Source organism: Sinohyriopsis cumingii, chromosome 2 (genome assembly GCF_028554795.1).
Source record: "Sinohyriopsis cumingii isolate HCF-2022 chromosome 2, ASM2855479v2, whole genome shotgun sequence".
NCBI lineage: Eukaryota > Metazoa > Mollusca > Bivalvia > Unionida > Unionidae > Sinohyriopsis > Sinohyriopsis cumingii.
The window spans coordinates 13,471,617-13,491,089 of NC_142962.1; the positions used below are offsets into that span (position 1 = coordinate 13,471,617).

Sequence of the window (19,473 nt, forward strand, 5' to 3'; positions counted from 1 at the left end):
GACATCCAGTATGGCTGCCACATTGGCCATCTTCAAAATCTTTTTATCGCTACTCCTGAATGGATGGTTGTATGAACATGGGGATTCACTAAAGATGTTTTTTTTTATACAAAATTGGTTCTAAGTTAATGTAGTGATGATCTGATGTTCAGTATGGTTGCCATAGCAACCATCTTGGAACTCTTGTTATTGCTACTCACCTTGAATGTATGGTGATTTCAGTGTGGAGTTTTTACTTATAGCCAGCTGGTCCTAAAATAGTGATGCCAATCTGGCATCCACTGCTCTGGAGGCCTAAGTGGTTAGAGCATCTGCCTTGGATGTAGGAGGTTGAACAAGTCATAATAGAGACTTAGAAAAATGGTACTAGCAACTGCCTTGCTTGGAGCTCAGCATTAAGATGTTAGTGTTAGGAATGGTCGGCCTTGTGTCAGAATAATGTGACTGGGTTGGACATGATGCTACTTGTCTGTGGCGTGATGCCCCAGTGCTGGACATGACCATAAACTTCCACACTGCAGACTTCTTAGTGATAGGACTGGAAAATTGTTAATGTTACACTAAAAATCCAAATTACACTCACATCCAATATGGCATCCAATATGGCCATCATGGCAGCCATCTTACAAACTTGTCACAACATTACTTGAACAGAAAGTCATATTGATGTTGGGTTTTCAGCAGAAAACCTTATGATGTCCAGTTGGTCATAAATGGTAATAGTGCTGATGTCCAGTGTTGCCACCACAACAGCCAACATGAAAATCTTGTTATTGCTGCTCCTCTAGAATGGAGAGTCATATTTTGAAAAGATTGATATCTCTATTCCTCTCCAGTTAAATGGCTACATTAGCCTGGGCTTTTCACCTATAGACCTCTTCTGCTACTAGTTGGTCCTAAATAAAAATGGTGCCAGTTGTACTTATAATGTGGCTGCCATGGCAATTGCCTTAAAAATCTTGTCACCACCACCCCCTTCCAATGTATGATTAACAGGGCTTTTGCCAAAAGACTTTAATGATATTTGTTTTGTCCAAAATGAAAATTATGCCAGAGTTATGTCCAATACATATAACACAGCAGCTAATTTGAAAATCAAAAGAATATCAGATGGTTTCATTATTAAACAGGTAAAAGACAGAAATGGTTTTATTGTGAATTCCAAGAAGTTTTTAACTCATTAGAGCATCAGTCCCTTTGAGGACTTTTTTTTTAATAAAAAATATTCAAACAGTATAAATGAAATTTACAGGATAGCATTCTTGTATTGAGGACTTTGTGGAGGTTCACAGTAGGTTTTAATGTCCCAAGTTTATGTACAATGTGTTTCTAGTAAAATACTGTCTATACTCATGTAAAATACTGTCTATAACAGTGTTTCTCAAACTTTTTTGTCTTGCGGCGCACCAAAAAGATCTAAAGATTTTCACGGCACACCTGAAAAGATTTAACAATTTTTGTGATGAAGAACTTATTTATTTTTTACATATATGTTTAATTTTAAATTTAACATGAAGGATGTGCCTGCTTTCAAGAGCGAATCAGATTGAAGCGGGGCTCCAAAGTCAACAAACAAGCGTGCATTAATGTTGGAAATCTAAACTCACAAAACCATGATGACACAAATGGCAGAATTACTTTGATTGCTTTTGAACTGATTGCAGGATATGACTTCTTGATTGAGATCCAAACTCATCCAGGCTCTTTTCGGGAAATGTTGACTGAAAATATTTATCGTTTTTTAAATCAATGAGCTGTTCTTCTTCTTCAGTTGTAAGATTTGTAGCTTCGTTGTTTCCGAATGGATTGATTACCAGTCCATATTAATCGCTTGCATGTGATGTGAAGTAATTCTGCAGTGCCTATTGTAGGTCTCTCAGTGTGTCCAGAATTTCGGGGATGATTTTCTTGTTTGAATGAGATTCATTGACAGTAGGAAAGCAGTCGAGGACTCCCTTCGAGACCTTACTTTGCCACAGCGACAACTTTTCATCAAATGACATTGTATTATGGGCTGCATGTATTTATTATTAGACTATTATTATAATTAGAGCAATCGAGTTCTCCCGAGATCTCGCACAAGTCTCGCGTTACGAAAGGAACCAATGAATGACAGACTGACAGATATTGCGTTTTTATATAAGTTGCTTTTTTACCTTTTGCGACATTGATTTACCATTTAATTTTTTGATATGTTCAAGGTTTCAAAACGCTAGCAATTTGAAATATTTTTCAAAACTCCCATGGCACACATGCAAATCTCTCACGGCACACTAGTGTGCCACGGCACACAGTTTGAGAATCACTGGTCTATACTCATGTTTTAGTCAAGCCCAGCTGCAGACAACATAGACCCTCGTCTGCCATCATATTTTGCACCTGCAGATCAGGGTCTGTATTCTTTGTTCTACTGATTACTCTTAACAAGCTGCAAAAGAGAAGAACTTAGGGTTTCAAGAATCAAATCCAAAAATAATCCAAGAAAAATCCATGAATTAAATTGCAAAAGTCCTAGAAATAAATGTTCTAATAATTTCAAGTTCGAGTCCTGATGGAAAATCCAAGATGGATGACGATGATGTATGCTGTAGTCACTATGCTTATCTACAGTTCCTTGTAGAAATACAAATAATGGCACTCCGGTGTTGGAAATCCAAATTAAATTTGTAAGCATTGTCTTTCCAAAATTTCTGTGAGCACTCTTCAAAATATTTCCAGGGAAAAAAGAACTAATCCTTTTGAAATCCAACTGATCTGAAGAAAATTTTAACTTAAAATCTGGTTACAACAAAATAACTTAACATCAATGTAAAAAGCCCCAAACTGATAAATCTCTCTACACGCATCTCTATAAAATCTAACAAATGCACAGTAATGGAAAAACTAGATTTGCAAAACACAGGGCCACATGACCGTGTTTACATATTTTAAAAAATCACGTCTACAAAATATGGCCTTGATTAGACCAATGATTTTACTCTAAGAATAAAAATTTAAAAAATATTGTTTACATCTTAATAGAATATAAAAAAATTAAAACTGACAGACAATTAAATTAAAATAAATATGAATTAAATCAGATGTATGTATATATCAGATCCAGCTGCAGATTGCATAGACTCGGATCTGCTGATGAATAATGCTTCAGCAGATCTGGGTCTGTTCATTTTGTTAAGAGTAATCATTAGAACACAAAACATAGAACCTGATATACTTGTGCATTAGGTGATGCAGAACAAGGTGTATGTTGGTTGCAGCTGGTCCTGACTTATTAGCGAGTATATACTCGGAGGTCTCACTTGGATTTTAAAATTAGGAGTCCAGGATTCCTATCTTGGTAAAAATAGGAGTCCCACCAGCAAACGTTGCAGTCCCCATAAGCATATTGGGCATACCTGAAGTGGCTAAATATCCGGATGAGAAGAACGAGTAGTTGGAATTGAGTTTAATTTTCTAAATTCATTATATCAATGACATATAGCTCTTATTTGTCAATTGGAGTCAGGCTGAAATTTGTCAATTCAAGGAAAGGCCTCATTGCAAACACTAAGACAGGCATCTGAATCTTCGTTTATTTGCCATTTAACCCCCCAAATACTTACCCAGATTTGCAAAAAGTATATTGTCTAAGTCTGAACATGTCATGATTTTAAGGCCACATGTACTACAATAGGAAACGAACAAGCTGTTCATTTGATGCACTCTTTTAATGACAACATGTACATCTCTTGGTCTGTCTTTCTCTAAATTCAGTCATTGTAAATAACAGCATATTTTCCCACCGTTCAGCAGCTAGTCTAAGTCTTGGAATTTGCCACCCAGCTATTATGTCATGTTCTTTTGATGTACTCTTATAATGGCAACATGTGGGCCTTAAAGCCACTGAATTTTTTTGTCATTGCAAATACTGTATCAGTAGAGCTAAAATGATCAACACATTTTCCCACTCAGAGGGTGGTCGAAACATTACTGGCAAGCCTTTGAATTTGCTGCCCAGCTGTTGGGTTCATACGAAGGACTCTTGCATATGTGATTTTATGCATCCCAGATAAAATGTTTGCTTCCAGATATGTGTGATTAAGCATTTCTGAGAACTCTGTATACTGTACAGCAAATGCATGATTTATACATATATTGTGTTCCTCAGAAAGCTCACACATGTTCTTAGGTGCTCAGTCTAATGTTATTAACTTGTGTTCCATTTTCTCCTTCATAGCAGACCTTGCTAATGAAACATGGGCAGTAGATAAACATGTAAAGGACTCTGCATTGTCCTTAATTGAATGGAGAGTTCACTCACTAAGCCCCGTAGCACATCTAATTGAGCTTACCTTTTTTGTACATCTCCACAAGTTCAAGAGGTTAAGAAACTCTTAACTGAGAATGTTGTAGAGATGTATCTACCATAATGGTGACATTGAGACTTTGTGAAGCTTCCAGAATCCTGGTTGGGAAACCATGCTACATGTTCACACATATATGCGAGTGACTTGCATTTCAAAGTGTAATTGTCTGCTTTAGTGTTAAGTTAACATTTATGTAAATGTGAGACTGGTAAGTCAAATGTGCATAAATTGGGAGTTTACTGTGCTTGATTCATTGTAGATGCACAATGTATTGTGATTTGCCTTGTAGGAAATAGAACCACAAGACCTGGATGTCTCAGATGACGAGGAGTTGGCACAAGCTATGGACTTCCACTCGATGATCATCAACCATCACCACCATGATAGCGACCACATCCTCACAGCTGATGAGGTCATCAGTGAAATAGAAAACATGATGGAGGTAGAGAGACTTTTCATAATATATCAGCATTCAGATTCCATTATGGAATTTTCGTCTGCATGAGTAGTTACTTTAAGTTGTCTTTTTTATTTGATAAATCTGTATACATTCCAGTCATTTTTATCCGACCACTGCAATGACAGTCAACAATAATATCATGACCTGGCTATTTAATTATGTGCGATTTCTTGTTAAGAAGAATATGGGACTTGGGTTGCTTCCTGTAAATATCTTGTGGTTCATTGAGTTATAATAAACAAGATACCAGCACATCAAATAACATGCAATTGCATTGCAATTTCAGCAGATTGCTGTAGGATTCTACTCAGAATGGGTTATTACAGGTCTGTAGTATGATGATTGTCAAACCTTAATTTCATGACTGATCAGAATTTGAGTTTTTGGATATGCCAGAATATTGTTATCTGCTTAAGCAGATAATTTAAATATAATAATATTGATACAAAAATAATTGAAAATGGTTTACCAGTAATTTGTTGGCCAGATTAGATTTATGTGTCTGTCTGTACACAAGTTCAGTTCTCCATCCATATCGTATCAACACTGAGGTTAGGGCTTGTTTTTATTTATGATCAGAATCATGATTCAGGGTGAAAGGACATGAGAATGAGTTTTGTACTACGTTTATGGTTACTTCGCGAACATGTTAACTTAAACATTGAAATATTTTTTTAAACTAAATTTGGTATGTTGTAGATTCTTAAAAATATGTGAAATAGTTGCCAGAATCATTAGTTAGAAAGAATGAAAGAACAGGCAAAAATATACTTATAATGGATTGTGGGAAATTGTTTTATAGCTCCCTTGAAGGTACTTTTGTATGACTTACAGCCCAGTCATTGGTTATTTTACCACTACTTGAAGAGCGTGTGTGATGACTGTTGGTATAAGATTGTTATTACTACTCTGTTCAAACTATGGGATAGTTACCACCAAACTCTGCAGACAGATTTATCCCAAGGTCAAATTGATCCTAATTGAAATTGGTAGGGCCGCTAATATACAATACAGCATATTCCATAAGAATGGTAACGATTTGATTGTAACAGGGACTTTGAGGGTGTTACTTTAAGTGGAATACAACGGGCATCAGGCAGATTTAGGTGGATAAGTTACTTTGCTACTGGTGCTTAGGGAAAGCCCTGCAATATGGTCACCATGGCAGACAGTTTGACAATAATATTATAGCTACTACTGCTTATATGGTTGGTCTTATGATGTCTTATTAGTTCTTAAAGGAAAATGATGGGCACTGGGTGGCCAAGTTGTCTAAGACACTCGCCATTACAGATCATCAACAGCTTACTTCTGCATTGGCTTGAGTCTCTAGCTCAACCAGTATGGATGTTTGAGAAAGGTTGCCAGTAGCTTCGCATGGGTTTGCGGTTTTCACTGGTATTTTTCGGGGTTCTTCTTCCACCAGATGTACTGGCCACCATACATAGCATATTTTGAGCTGAAAACTGGAATTAAGCCCAAAACAACAACTTAAAAGAAGATGGTGTCTATCTGGCACTTCTTCAGAATGGATGGTCCTGTTGACATTGGGTTTTCACTAAAAGACTTCTTACAATGCCTAGTTTGTTCTAAATTACAGTGGTTCCAATCCTACCCCCATTATGACTTTTGTTGCAGCCATCTTAAATATCTTCTTATTGCCACTTCTCTTGAATGGAAAAGTCATGTGATCTTGTTGGTCTTAAATGAAAATGGTGCATACCTAACATCAAGTATGGCCACAGTGCTGGTATTACTCCACCTAGATGGATGTTCATATTGACATATCCTTTTCACCAAAAAATTTGTTCTAATTTCTAGTCCTAAATGAAACGAGTGCCAGTTTGATTTATTTTTTCAATGTGGGCCACAGATTGTAACATTTATATATTACCAAAATGCAAAATGTCTTGTAAATAATTATGACATAATGGCTGTTATATATAAGTTATGTGTGGCACTCAGAACATCCTTAATTAAGAGTATATCATTTGTTTAATAACTTGATGTTGACCAAAGATGACTTAGTCTAAAAGAATTTATCAAAATCGACATGATGCGAACTGCACAATTGTTTGGACTGAGCCACTGCAGCACAGCAAGACAAGGTCTAATCCATCCTTCTGTGCAGCCATGAAGAGAGGGAAATTCAATTTTCAGGCCTCTTTCAACTTTTTCCTAACATAGGACTAGAGGAAAATCTTGATATTAATGTAAAGGTATTGGAATTTATAATATACCATGAATCAAAAGTAAACATTTAGTGTCTGAAATATTTTGATTGAAATTCAAAACACTTATAAAAAAAGGTACAAAGTACAGAAACAGTATCTATCCAGATAATGGCATGTATCTTATTTGCTCATTTACAATGGGGAAAAATTTAGGTCAGTGGTTGAAAGTCCTGACAACTTTAGCATGCCTTTAAATATAAAATTTTTAAATGTTGTTATCAATTACTGGTATTGACAGTGATAGGGTAATGAATATGTTTTTGATGTAGAACGAACAGCTATGCTGAATAAGACAAATCACCTTATATATTCACTGAAATAGAGAACAACTAAAATCATATTTGTCTTCCATGTGAAAATCAATTTGTTCTACACTTCTGTTTACATATCCACTGTACTGCTACAATCAATATTCAGTAATAAACTGTGCAAGTGGCAACATAAGCTAATTTTTATGTTACATGAAAGTCCAATAAATATTATTCGTAGAGTCAAAAGCAATGATACTGCTAATTACTATGTAAATAGTTCCATGGAATCTCACATCCTCATTTAATTACCATCATATGAATTGCCACACTTGAGTTATATTTCACTCAAGGTGTGTACCCACAAACCTGGGAGAAATGAACATTGTTTTCTATATTGTTTGTGGTATGTGGACTAAACAAGACCTGAAAAAACAAGTGGAAAAGGAGGGCACTAGGAAAGGTCAATGAACATGGTGGACTGCATTGGAAGATAGGATCATTATTGATCAGAAGCTTCTTCTGCTGGTCTAGTATGCTATTTTATTTACAGGCATCTGGTATTTAGTGACCAAATTGTTGAATGTTATGATCAGACAGGCTGATCCAGTTTGAAAAAAAAAATAAGGCTTTTGAGGTTTTTTTAGGAAAGACCACAAAATCAAAGGGAATTGGTCCTAAATGAATAATATGTTCATCTTAGTCCAGTATGGATGGCCATCACAGTCACAAATTTGGAAATATTATTATTGTTTAAGAATATATGAAATGATTTAAACACTTACAGTTAAAAAGAAGACAAAAGAAAAGAAATGGATTCATCCTGGATTTCTAGACATTGTTTTCAGCCAATAGAGCACAAACCCCTTTGCATTGTTGCCCTCTTAGTAAGAGGGGTGGTTAAATGGGTTTGGCTGGCATTATCTAGAGGATCCCTTAATATTATAGCCCGTTGGGAGTACAATGATAGAATTTCAATAGAGAACTGAGCAAGACTGTTGGGAAGAAACAATGCAATACCAGCCTCTTAGACAAGAAAAATAACAAATTTAATCAACACAAATTAATAGTGGCAGTTCCAATTGAACTTAAGTTACGTGAACAGAATTTAATAGCAGTGTCTAATTTGGATTTATTTCATCATAATAATGAGTGGTGAAAAGAGCACAATGTCCATGATTGATTGCATCACTTTCCTCCCTTGACTGTGTATCAGTGTCTTCCTATTTTGTCGAGCCTTCCTATTCTCTACACTTTTCCCCTTCCTGGACTTCCTGGTCCTTTATTCTAAACTCATGACTTTTTTTTGTGACTTTCATTTACTGACTGTCCTGTCTCTCACAGAAAGCTGTTCCTTAAAGGAGAAAATTACCCCATAACCTCTATATGTACCACTTTCTACACGTACATAAAATTCCCCCCACTTACATTACTCAGAAGCATAAATAACTATCCAAACACTGCATAAATTTTGAACTAATCCAACAGAACATCACCCTCACTTCACAGCGACCAACCATAAATTAACATGTTAGCGGTATATCTAACATTACCGTATCTCTTTATCTACGCTATGACATGGTTCATTACTATTATATAAAATTCACAAAAGTCTAGCTCACAGCAATCCCTAACTTACAAGATTATTTAAACATTATAAAATCAGATATAAATATGTGATAATCGTTAACTCATGATAATCAGTATTGTCCTAACAGACAGAAAATTATTTCATATAACCCTATGAAATCCTACACATATGAAAACTTGGATACCATGCAGTCGTCAGTTCTATCAGTGAACTAGTAACTGTAAAATTAAAGAGATAAATTGCATAACAACTTGAGCATCAACAGATTTCCATAATTTGAATAAACAATACATAATATGGATAGTAGCAATTTGCACAAAACAAACAATCAAAAATAGAAGATTACATGGAAAATTCAAATTTTCCTTAATGCTGTTCTCTTGCAGAAATTGTGCAGCCTAGCACTAAACCCTGTCTTGTCTTACAAGACAACAGCCACCAGGTCCCCTTTTCTTGTTTAAGGAGGAAAGCATTAATCTTTTTAGGCTTCCTTGGAGTGAAACTACTCTCTCTCAGGAATTTCAAGACTAAAGAATTTCGACCAACGTCACTCTAAATTTACATTACTTCCAAAGTGTATGCCTTAATTTACTCTGGCCAATCGTAAGCAGCGGTTCCTAAATTATCCCAAGATAATCATTTTTTTCATGAAATTTTAGGCAGCATAGAATCTGTGAACTAAGGTGCATATTAATTTCCCTTTGAAAATGATAAATTGACATGGTTTCTCTCAAGTGGTTATGGTTGGTAATTCAGCTGTTTACTTTCTCAGGACAGCATTGCAATGCCCTGCTCAATCTCACTGAGTCTTAAATGCTAGCCTTTCAATAGTAGCACTGACATGGGGAAGAAAAGAAGAAAGGTCTAAGTGACTATTTTATACCGATGTCCATGGTTTTTATTTTCAGTGTCTGATGTTGACCTTGGACTTCCAAGGTTTTTTGTACTCAGTACTCCGAGGTTTCCTAGGAATCCTCGGACATGGTTTACAAGCATTCTGAGAATTCCATGGACACACTGTCCAAGGATTCCTCTGAATTCCTCTGATATATTGTCAGAGGATTCTTTGGACATATTCGAGGATTCCTAGGACGTATTGTCTGAGGATTCCTCTGACACTTCCCTGGCATATAACATCAGACCAAGAAATGAAGCAAATATTACAGAATATAAGAATACATTTTATTTTTAATTTGTTCAACACATAAAAATTTAAAAAGGTCCAAATATCAAGAATGCCCATAAAGTTCATTTTTAGTGCCAAATTGTCCATTTAATTGTGAAAATCCATCCATTTATATCCTGGTTTCTTGATGGTTTTAGCACTTCATTGATTTTCCTGTTTATCATTACCTCTTTGATACTCTGCCATTTCTTTTGGATCAGTCCTGCCAAAAAAAAAATATTGGTTGAAAATCTAAAAGGTGATGAATTAATAAAATAAATAGTACACATATTGGCAGCCTTAAATTGACAAATCATGTTTGGAATCCTTTAGTTCTGAAAACAATATATTAACCCTTAAAAAGCTATATTTCTACAATGGACTGTTCTTTGCATTTGGGACCATCATTCTAAATTGTTAATAACAAATACAGTCAAGATTGTATTCTGTTCCTGGCTCAATGGCTTATAAGTTCAAACTAATATATTCAATCAATAAAATTATAAGATCCTGATGCACTCCTTTAAAGATATTAAAATTATTCAGAATTACTATCTTATTTTATTTCATTGTACTGTAATCAACTTATAAAGATATGACTCAGTGCTTGTTGCTTATTAAATTTTTAGAAAGTTTGAAATTGCTGCATCTTTATCTTACCTTGGACTTTTTTGGTGTTACTGTCTTAGTCTGTTTTGGTGTTGCCATCTTGGTGGTTTATTTTGTTGCTATTGTCGTAGCTGTTTTTGGTGGTTTTGGTGATTGTGGATTTGCATCTTTACTTGTTTCAACCCTAAATTTAAAAAAATGCAAACTTTTCAATAATATGCAATACATTCCATGCCATTTACTAGTGATGGGAATTGATTACTTGGGGAAAAAATACATATACCCATGTTTATTGTTGAAATAAATGTGGTTTGGCATGTTGGCCTTTCAAAATAAAAATAATAATCATTTTAATTATGTAACCTGACATTCTTTATAAGCTTAAGAGATCACTGATGCTTGCATTTTTGCAAATTCGTATGCAACAGGTAAAATAAAGTACGAGATCAGTATCACAGACACCATAATTCCTTTTCAGTTAGACAAACAAAAGAAATCCAATTCAAATACTATTTAATATCATCAACATATGACATGCATGATCAATAATCATTTTAATATGGTACATAAATTTACACCTGAAATGAAGGGCATATACTATCATGGTTTGCAAGGTCTATAAAGCTGTTTAACAGTGGCCATCATGTGATGTCATGAATCACTACTTTGTATCTAAACGTAGAATGCAGCTGCTCTTTCGGACAAACTCGTGATAATATGGCAGGCCAGTACAAATATTTAAATTATAAAATACTGTACTTCAAGAAAATGGATAAAGTAATTTAGCTTTTCATCAATATACTGAAGCAGTATTTAATCTGATTGATTGCTTTGTATATTTTCTTGCTGCCTAACAACCTATATGCATGGATGTTCTGTTCTAATTTTACAGGTCTTTAACAGTGTTCATAAACCTATTCTTCTGAGTTCATGCACTATAATAATTATGTACACAGTTATTTTAAGATCCATTTTTGAGTCATTAAATATTTTTCAGATTTTATTGTTCTATCAATGAATTTAAAATATGACTTCATTTTCATGTTTAATAAAAATAATACATAATTAAAACCATTATTAAATATTTTCTTCTAAATTCAACAACCTCTCTGGTGGCCTAGTGGTTAGAACGTCCGCCTTGGTTGTTAGAGGGCATGGGCTTGATCCCCAACCGAGTCATACCAAAGACTTATAAAAATGGTGCTAACAGCTGCCTTACTTGGCGTTCAGCATTACGAGGTTAGCATTAGGACTGGTCGGCCTGGTGTCAGGATAATGTGACTGGGTGGGACATCACACTACATGTCTACAGCATGATGCCCCAGTGCTGGACATCACTATAAACTGCCACACTGCAGACATCGTAGCGATATAAATGAAAAATTGTTAAAGCTATGTTAACAAAATCCAAATAAAATAATCTAAATTCTACTAATATTAATGGGTTTGTTTGCTTTAGTTAGTTTTGCCTGTCACCCCTGCTGGGGTATAGGCCACCCACAAAAGATCACCAGAGGCTTCTGTCCTGTGCCATCCCTTCAAGCTGACTCCAGGTGTGACCCATCTTAGTTATGTCCACCTCAAGGTCACGTCGTCAGGTGTTTCTTGGTTGTCCCCTTCTACGCTTGCCTTGAGGGTTCCATTTCAATGCCTGCCTGGTAATGTTGGTTGGCGGCTTATGTAGTGTGTGTCCTATCCAACCCCACCTTCTCTTCTTGATCCTCTACTAGAAGGTGGGAGGTTCTCTGCCACAGGTTGGTGTTGCTGATGGTGTCTGGCCAGCAGATCTGAAGAATTCTTCTTGGGCAGCTGTTGATGAAGGCCTGAACTCTATTTACGGTCAACTTTGTGGTTCTCCAGGTCTCTGCTTCATACAGTAGGACTGACTTCACGTTGGAGTTGAACAGTCTGATCTTGGTAGTTAAGGAAATTTCATTGGAGCTCCAGATGTTCTTGAGCTGTATGAAAGCTTCTCATGCCTTTCCGATCCTTGCCTTGACATCTGCATCTGTGCCACCCTGCTGGTTGATAATGCTGCCCAGGTACGTGAAGGACTCCACGTCTTCCAGGGGACTTCCCTGCAGTGTGACTAGGTTGTTACTGGCATAATTGATCTTGAGGATCTTGGTCTTGTCTTTGTGGATGTTGAGGCCAATCTGTGCTGATGTGGGTGCCAGTATGTTGGTCTTGTCCTGCATTTGATGCTGACTTTGGGACAAGAGTGCTAGGTCATCGGCAAAATCCACAATGTCCACTGGATCCCATTTCTCTGCCCATTGGTGGATGTCTTCATAATCCAGTCTATGGCGAGAAGGAAGAGAAACGGTGACAGCAAGCAGCCTTGCCTCACGCCAGTCTGCATTAGGAAGCTGTCTTTGTGCTGTCCTGCATGAATGACTCTGCAGGACATTCTGTTGTAAGTGTTTTTGATCATGTTCACCAGCTTGGTTGGGATGCCATAGTGGCGAAGAAGTTTCCAGAGTGTATCTCGATCCACGCTGTTGAATGCCTTCTCATAATCGACAAAGTTGATGTAGAGTGAAGAATTCCACTCCAATGATTGCTTGACTATGATGCGAAGAGTAGGTATTTGGTCCATACATGATCTGTTCTGCCGGAAGCCCGCTTGCTCATTTCGTAACTGTGGGTCAACGGCCTCATTCATCCTCTCCAAGAGGACCCGGTTGAAGACTTTCCCTGGTACTGATAAGAGTGTGATTCCTCTGTAGTTGGAGCAGCTGCTGAGGTCGCCTTTCTTTGGGATCTTGATGAGGTGTCCCTTCCAGTCAGTCGGTATTTCTTCTTCCTCCCAGATCTTCTCAAAAAGGGGGTATAGCATTTCCACTGAAGCATCTAATTATGCTCAGAGGGCTTCTGCTGGGATGCCATCAGGTCCAGCTGCTTTGCCGTTCTTCAGCTGGGTGATGGCTTTCCTGATCTCATCTCTGGTGGGATTGTCACAGCTTATGGAGCGATTTGCATTGGCTGGGTGGATTTCTGGGGGATTTAGTAGGGCTGGCCTGTTCAACAGTTCTTCAAAATGTTCAGCCCATCTCTTAATTTGGTGTTCTGTACTTGCTATGGTCTTTCCCTGCTTGTTTTTTTACGGGTCTGTCTGTTTTGCTGTACTTGCCAGACAGCTTTTTGGTGATGTCGTACATTTCTTCATGTTTCCACTTCTTGTCGCTTCTTCTGCCTCTGCTGCCATTCCTTCAACATAGTTTCTCTAGTCTATCTTGATGCTTCTTTTCACTTCTCTGTGGGCATCAGTGTACTCTTTTTGTACCTTCACTTTTTTAGTTCTTGTCCTACTGCTTTTTACTGCTGCTTTTTTCTGTTTATGCTCGTGGATTTTGCTTACACTATTCAAATCGGGCATAGTTAAAACGTTTTTATCGTTAAAATGTACTATATTCTTGTAATTCACTTCCAGAGATTTCCAACTGAATCATGCAAAGATAAAATTAGAAAAATGAGAACAATAATAAGAGTTATTATTATTATTATGATTATTATTTATCATATATCTTTGCAGGGTTAAACAATGCATAGAAGCAGGAACACTAAGTCCAATTTCCATACCATTATTTCACAACAGTTATTTTTAAAAATCCCTCTGTGACAACACACACACAAGCTATCAGTGAGATAAAGATGAAAACAACGATATGGTTTACTGAATGCTGTACATGTTTGACTGGCACTTGATTCTGGGGTAAGCTAATGTGTACACTCACCAATTAACACTTAATGTGTTAATTGGTGAGTGTACACATTAGTTTATCCCAGAATCAAGTGCCTGTGCTATGAAACAAGAGCCAATAAATGTTCTTATCTTTTTTTTTAAATTTAATGTAAAAAAAAGAAAGAAATGAACTTACCCCAATCCTTCCAATAATTCTTTCTGTAATACCAAAACACGGCAACCTTGCAGACACCAAATTGCCAACTTTTGTAATCTTGCCTTTCTCTGCTGAACAATATTTAGAAGGCTAAGAACATTTTGGGTAACAGGATTATCATATAAATAATGCAAACAAGTTCATGGCGATTGATGAATTCACTCCTTTATAATGCAAGTTTCACAGACCGGTTTGCTTTCAATGGACCACTTTCGAAATTTATTATTACCAGAATAATAAATTTATGGCACGTACAAGATTGATTGTTGAATTGGCTGCTGTGATTGGATAATTCCATTCTCTGCAACCAACGGAAGAAGGCGAAAGAAATATTTCTTAGAACTTTCCACAACATTTTTTAAAATTTAAAAGCAGTAAGTAGATAAGCACCTGCTATGAATATTATGTGGTGTCCTTCAATTATCTCAATGTTTTTCTCCATAAGATAAAATTATCTTCCAGTTTCTGATCATCCGCAGATCAGAAGTGCCATATCCAGTGCACAAAATGTTCCAGGTCGGCCAACCATCCCCGTTTAAGCTGCTGACCCTAGCACTTTTTCATCGGGTTCAAAATAAAAAATGAAAATATTACAAATACAAATTAAAATTCCCAACAGGTCTTGAAGTGCTTAGTACATTATATATATCTATGTGTGTGTGTGTGTGTGTAAAAAAAAACACCCACCCCCAATAAAATCTATCTGCCCTTATTCTAAACCAATTCAATAGGAATTACAAATGTGGTGGGGTGGGGTGGTCTCATAAACATATCAACAAAGGAGGCTTTAACAAAGCACAGACATTATCAGTCATTTTAAGACCAGCAAGGTCAAGAAGCAGAATTCATTTACAATTGCACTTAATTGAAGAAATGAAACCCATTGGAGAAGTAGCTAAGTTCAGAGAGACCTCCTCCACAGATAAACTTGCCATGTATTTGCAGCTGGAAAACTATTTGTGTCCAAAAGAAATATAGAGGGAAGAGTTCTTCCTCAGGTGTTAGAATTTAGGTGTATACATTGACATCTTTATCAACTACAGTACACTAACACAGGCTTGCATTTTTCACTTGATCCTTTACCACTTAAGATTTAGCTATTGACGAGCAATTTAGCTATTGACATACATGTTTATTTGATCACTGAAAGGAGAGATGTGGCTTTGCAAGGCTTAAATTGGGATTATAAATGTTGCCTTTTTACTTGGAAAATGTCTTTTACAGTACCTTGATTGTCTATATTTCATTGTCTATATTTCATGAATATTTGAATTATATATGAAATAATTGCAAATAAAAAAAACTTACACCTGTTTAAACTCAAAGTGAAAACATTGTTCAAATTTATGTCATCATTAACTTTGGAAGTCATTAATATTTTTAAAATCCACAAATGGATTATATGTGCTTTTGTTGTCAGAAAACAGAATCAAGTGTTGGGTGCATTCTTCCCAAATCATTTTGAAAGGGATTTAACTTCAGTGTAACTGTGCTTATTATCAATTGTCATATGAAAAATGATAATTAAAAATAGTGCCATGCCAATAGTTCATGCAGTTTTTTTCAGACTCAGTTGTATATTTATAATTATTATTCTTGTAACTGATGTGACAAATAAACAGTGTTATGCAATTTTTCAGAAAACATTTTACACTAATACTGTAATAGTGTATCCATTTAAACTGGTACTTTAAGTTATTATTCCGTTAACTAACACACAAACACAAATTTTAAGAAAAATGTCATGTGACCCTTTAAGCATTTACTTTAGATTCAATTGTTAGAAAATATATTTTTACATTTGTCCTGTGTGGTTACAGGGCATTAGAATTGGTACCATTAAGTTACACTAACATGATTGTATGAAATGATTAAAAGTGTATGAATGTTAAAAAAATTCTGATGGGGGTGTGTGTCCAGCATGTATATAGGTTTTGATTCTTTATCTCATATTTTTATCTCTATGTAAATAAGATGTGAAACCAAAATATGTGATCCTTTTTGGCACCATTTTTCCTAAACTGAGATGGTACGCTGTAAAACCCATATCAAATCAATCAACATTAAGTCAGTTTTTTAATTCAATTCCTAGATTTGTTTGTTGTTTTGGTAATGACATTTTGTTATTTAAAAAAGAAAGGAAAAATGCACAATTAAAACAGACCAAGTCCATTTCCTAGCTAAAAAATTTCTAAGTCTACATTTCAGAGCTATGTCCAAGCTAAAAAATGACTAAGTTCTTATTTCTGAGGTTTTTCCGAGCCAAAAATAAACAGAGTTCTCATGTCCAAGGCTAAATTGTCCAGGGTATTTCCTAGGTTGTTTTTTTTTCATGTACAAGATAATATTATAGGTTTGCTTATAAAACCTTGGACAAAATATCAGCATTGTCTGAGGTTTCCTAGGTTTTCCTAGGAAAACCATGGAAAAACCTTGGATGTCCAAGGTTTAAGGTAAAAGTTCCAAGTATAACTTCGGAAACTGTACAGCCAGGTAAGTTTGCTAAATCCTTATTTTGCATGCCAGCAACTATTGTCCCTTCTGAGAGGGTGTTCTCCAATGCAGGAGATACAGTAAATGCAGTGTTCAGCCCTAAAACCAAATCATGTTGATGCTTTTATCTTTGTTTACAAAAATATGAAGTAAGTAATGATTTCCATATCAATTGAATTTAAACTACTGGGTAAAGTGACAATGAAAAGATCAAGTATGTATTTATTTATGTTTATCAAAAAGTGAACCACCAACTTTTCACTGTTTAGACAAGCGTTCAGTTGTAACTCATTTTATTTCTAAGTTAGATTTCAGCTATTGTACTTGATCTTATTAATTTTCTTTGCTGTTTTTTGAATATGTAATTCAATAAGTTTAATTACTTTTTTGCAGTTTGATTCATTTACTTAAATAAATTAAATGTAATCTGTATTTCTTTCTTAAATCAATATATTGGAAAAGTATTGCAATATTTCATTAATTATTGTAATATATTGCAATATGATTTTTAATTCAATACCCACCCTTAATGTGTAGTGTAACAGAATAACAAATATTCTGTTATTGTGGTCAGAGTAACATACTGCATTACGGTTGTGTAACAGTAACAAGTATTGGGTAATGGTGGTATCAGTAGTGTAACAGAATTGATTTGAGTCTAAGATTATTGACAAGAATCTAAAGTGATGATCAGTGTTAGATGACAGACTTTCATTAAATATCTCATTTTTCATCTTGTATCTCAAGTCTTCAGTCCTACTGACATAAAATGAGCATTCTCTGTGAACATGAGCATTCTCCTAATGAACATCTGTGCACAGAAATTTTATTTTGACATATTATCAGCAGTGATTTAATTTTCTTTCAGAATCTGATAGAATTTAAGGCCAGTAACTGTTCAAGCCAACAGTTAAATCCATATAAAACAACACAGCTTTGCTCTGAACATTATAGTCATACTGGTCAGAAATTTTGATTGGTGGCTTTTGGAAAATGTGACTGATGATTCACACTGACAAATGTGCTTTAGCAATTGTTGTGATTTGTAATGTGTGCCCTTGCAACATATGTCACATGTTCTCCTGCAAAAATAAGTCCAAAGTTAAATTTCAGTAAATTAACCTAATGTACATTACTTCATTCATTGCCAGGACAGTAGCACAGATCCCAGCACTCCAACTGAAGTAGAGCAGCCAGAACTTCCTCTCTCTCCATACAGCAGGGTCAGAGAGTCTCTTTCCCATCTGCCAACTTTTACAGAGAGTGGTGAGTTTATTATTTAAATCTACATCTATCAAATTCTACTCCATGAAATGCATCGACGTTAGTGTAGAACCTTATATATGTTAACTCCTCAAGGTACACAGAAAAACATCACAGTTAGTGTGGAACCTCAGGTATCTGAACACTTCACGAGACATGAAAAACATCACGATTAGTGTAGAACCTGAGGTATTTGATCTCCTCAAGAGACATGAAAAACATTTGGATGAAGAGGAGTTGAGATGTTTGAGTTTGGTCTGTACCATATCTACTGGCTTGGTGGCACACCATTTGTTTGGAAATCCAATAAATCTAATGAATAGGATTTTACTGCAGTACTGTCTACAATTTTCATACCATTTTATACACCTAATATGTGGTGGCATTGTCTGTCTGCATATTACCATTTGCTTGTTCAACCTGTAAGATGAAAGAGTTGGAGAGAAACTTTCTATACTGACTTGTTGGTGAGTTGCATACCATTGCCATAGCCCCTACCTCAAGGTAAAATGTAATTATGTGAATTTTGACCTGTAAAGTATTGTAATCTTTCAAACGCATAAGATACTTTAATGAGACTTGAGTCAGTTATATGTACATGTATATTGTAAATGGTGTATTATATACTGTATCCATACCTTTTTTGCTCAGGTTTAAAGTCATGGCAAGCAAAATGTAATAATGAAATTGTTATTCTTGTCTGTAGTATAACTTTTGAACCAATGAAAATATTTTAATGAAAATTTGCTCAGGTTTGTAGCATGACTGGACAGTGTGTCACATGTCATAACCATGACCTTGGCTCAAGGTGGAGGTCATGGTGAGAGAAAATGAACCCCTTATCCAAGCATTTGTGAAGGATGAGAGGCATTATTGGAGTAAAGCTGGAGGCTGAGCATGTGTACAAAGCATGTTATTCTGTCATTTGCGGGAACAGGTGCTCTTCAAAGAAAAGGATACTTTTTTATCAGTCACATGATGTGTCACCTAAGTATCCTGTATAAACAAGCCACGTGCACGAGGTATCTCATAGTTTAAAGTGAAGTGTTTTGTTGTCTATATAAGACAGGGAGAGAAAACCCCACTGTAGTAAAAATTCAACTTGCAACATAAAATGGGTGGGTGTATACATGCTCAGCCTCCAGCGTTTCTCCAGTAATGC

At 35.7% G+C, this 19,473-nt stretch overlaps 1 protein-coding gene across 1 annotated transcript in view; it reads left to right on the forward strand.

Annotated features, from left to right (window-relative positions):
* The window catches only part of LOC149804353 (fasciculation and elongation protein zeta-2-like), a 94,940-nt gene that overhangs the window by 26,910 nt on the left and 48,557 nt on the right, over positions 1–19,473 (forward strand). The window contains exons 3-4 of the mRNA XM_089939330.1: positions 4,636–4,788; positions 18,200–18,314. Of these exons, the coding sequence (XP_089795456.1) occupies positions 4,636–4,788; positions 18,200–18,314 (268 nt within the window). The remainder of the gene's footprint in view (positions 1–4,635; positions 4,789–18,199; positions 18,315–19,473) is intronic.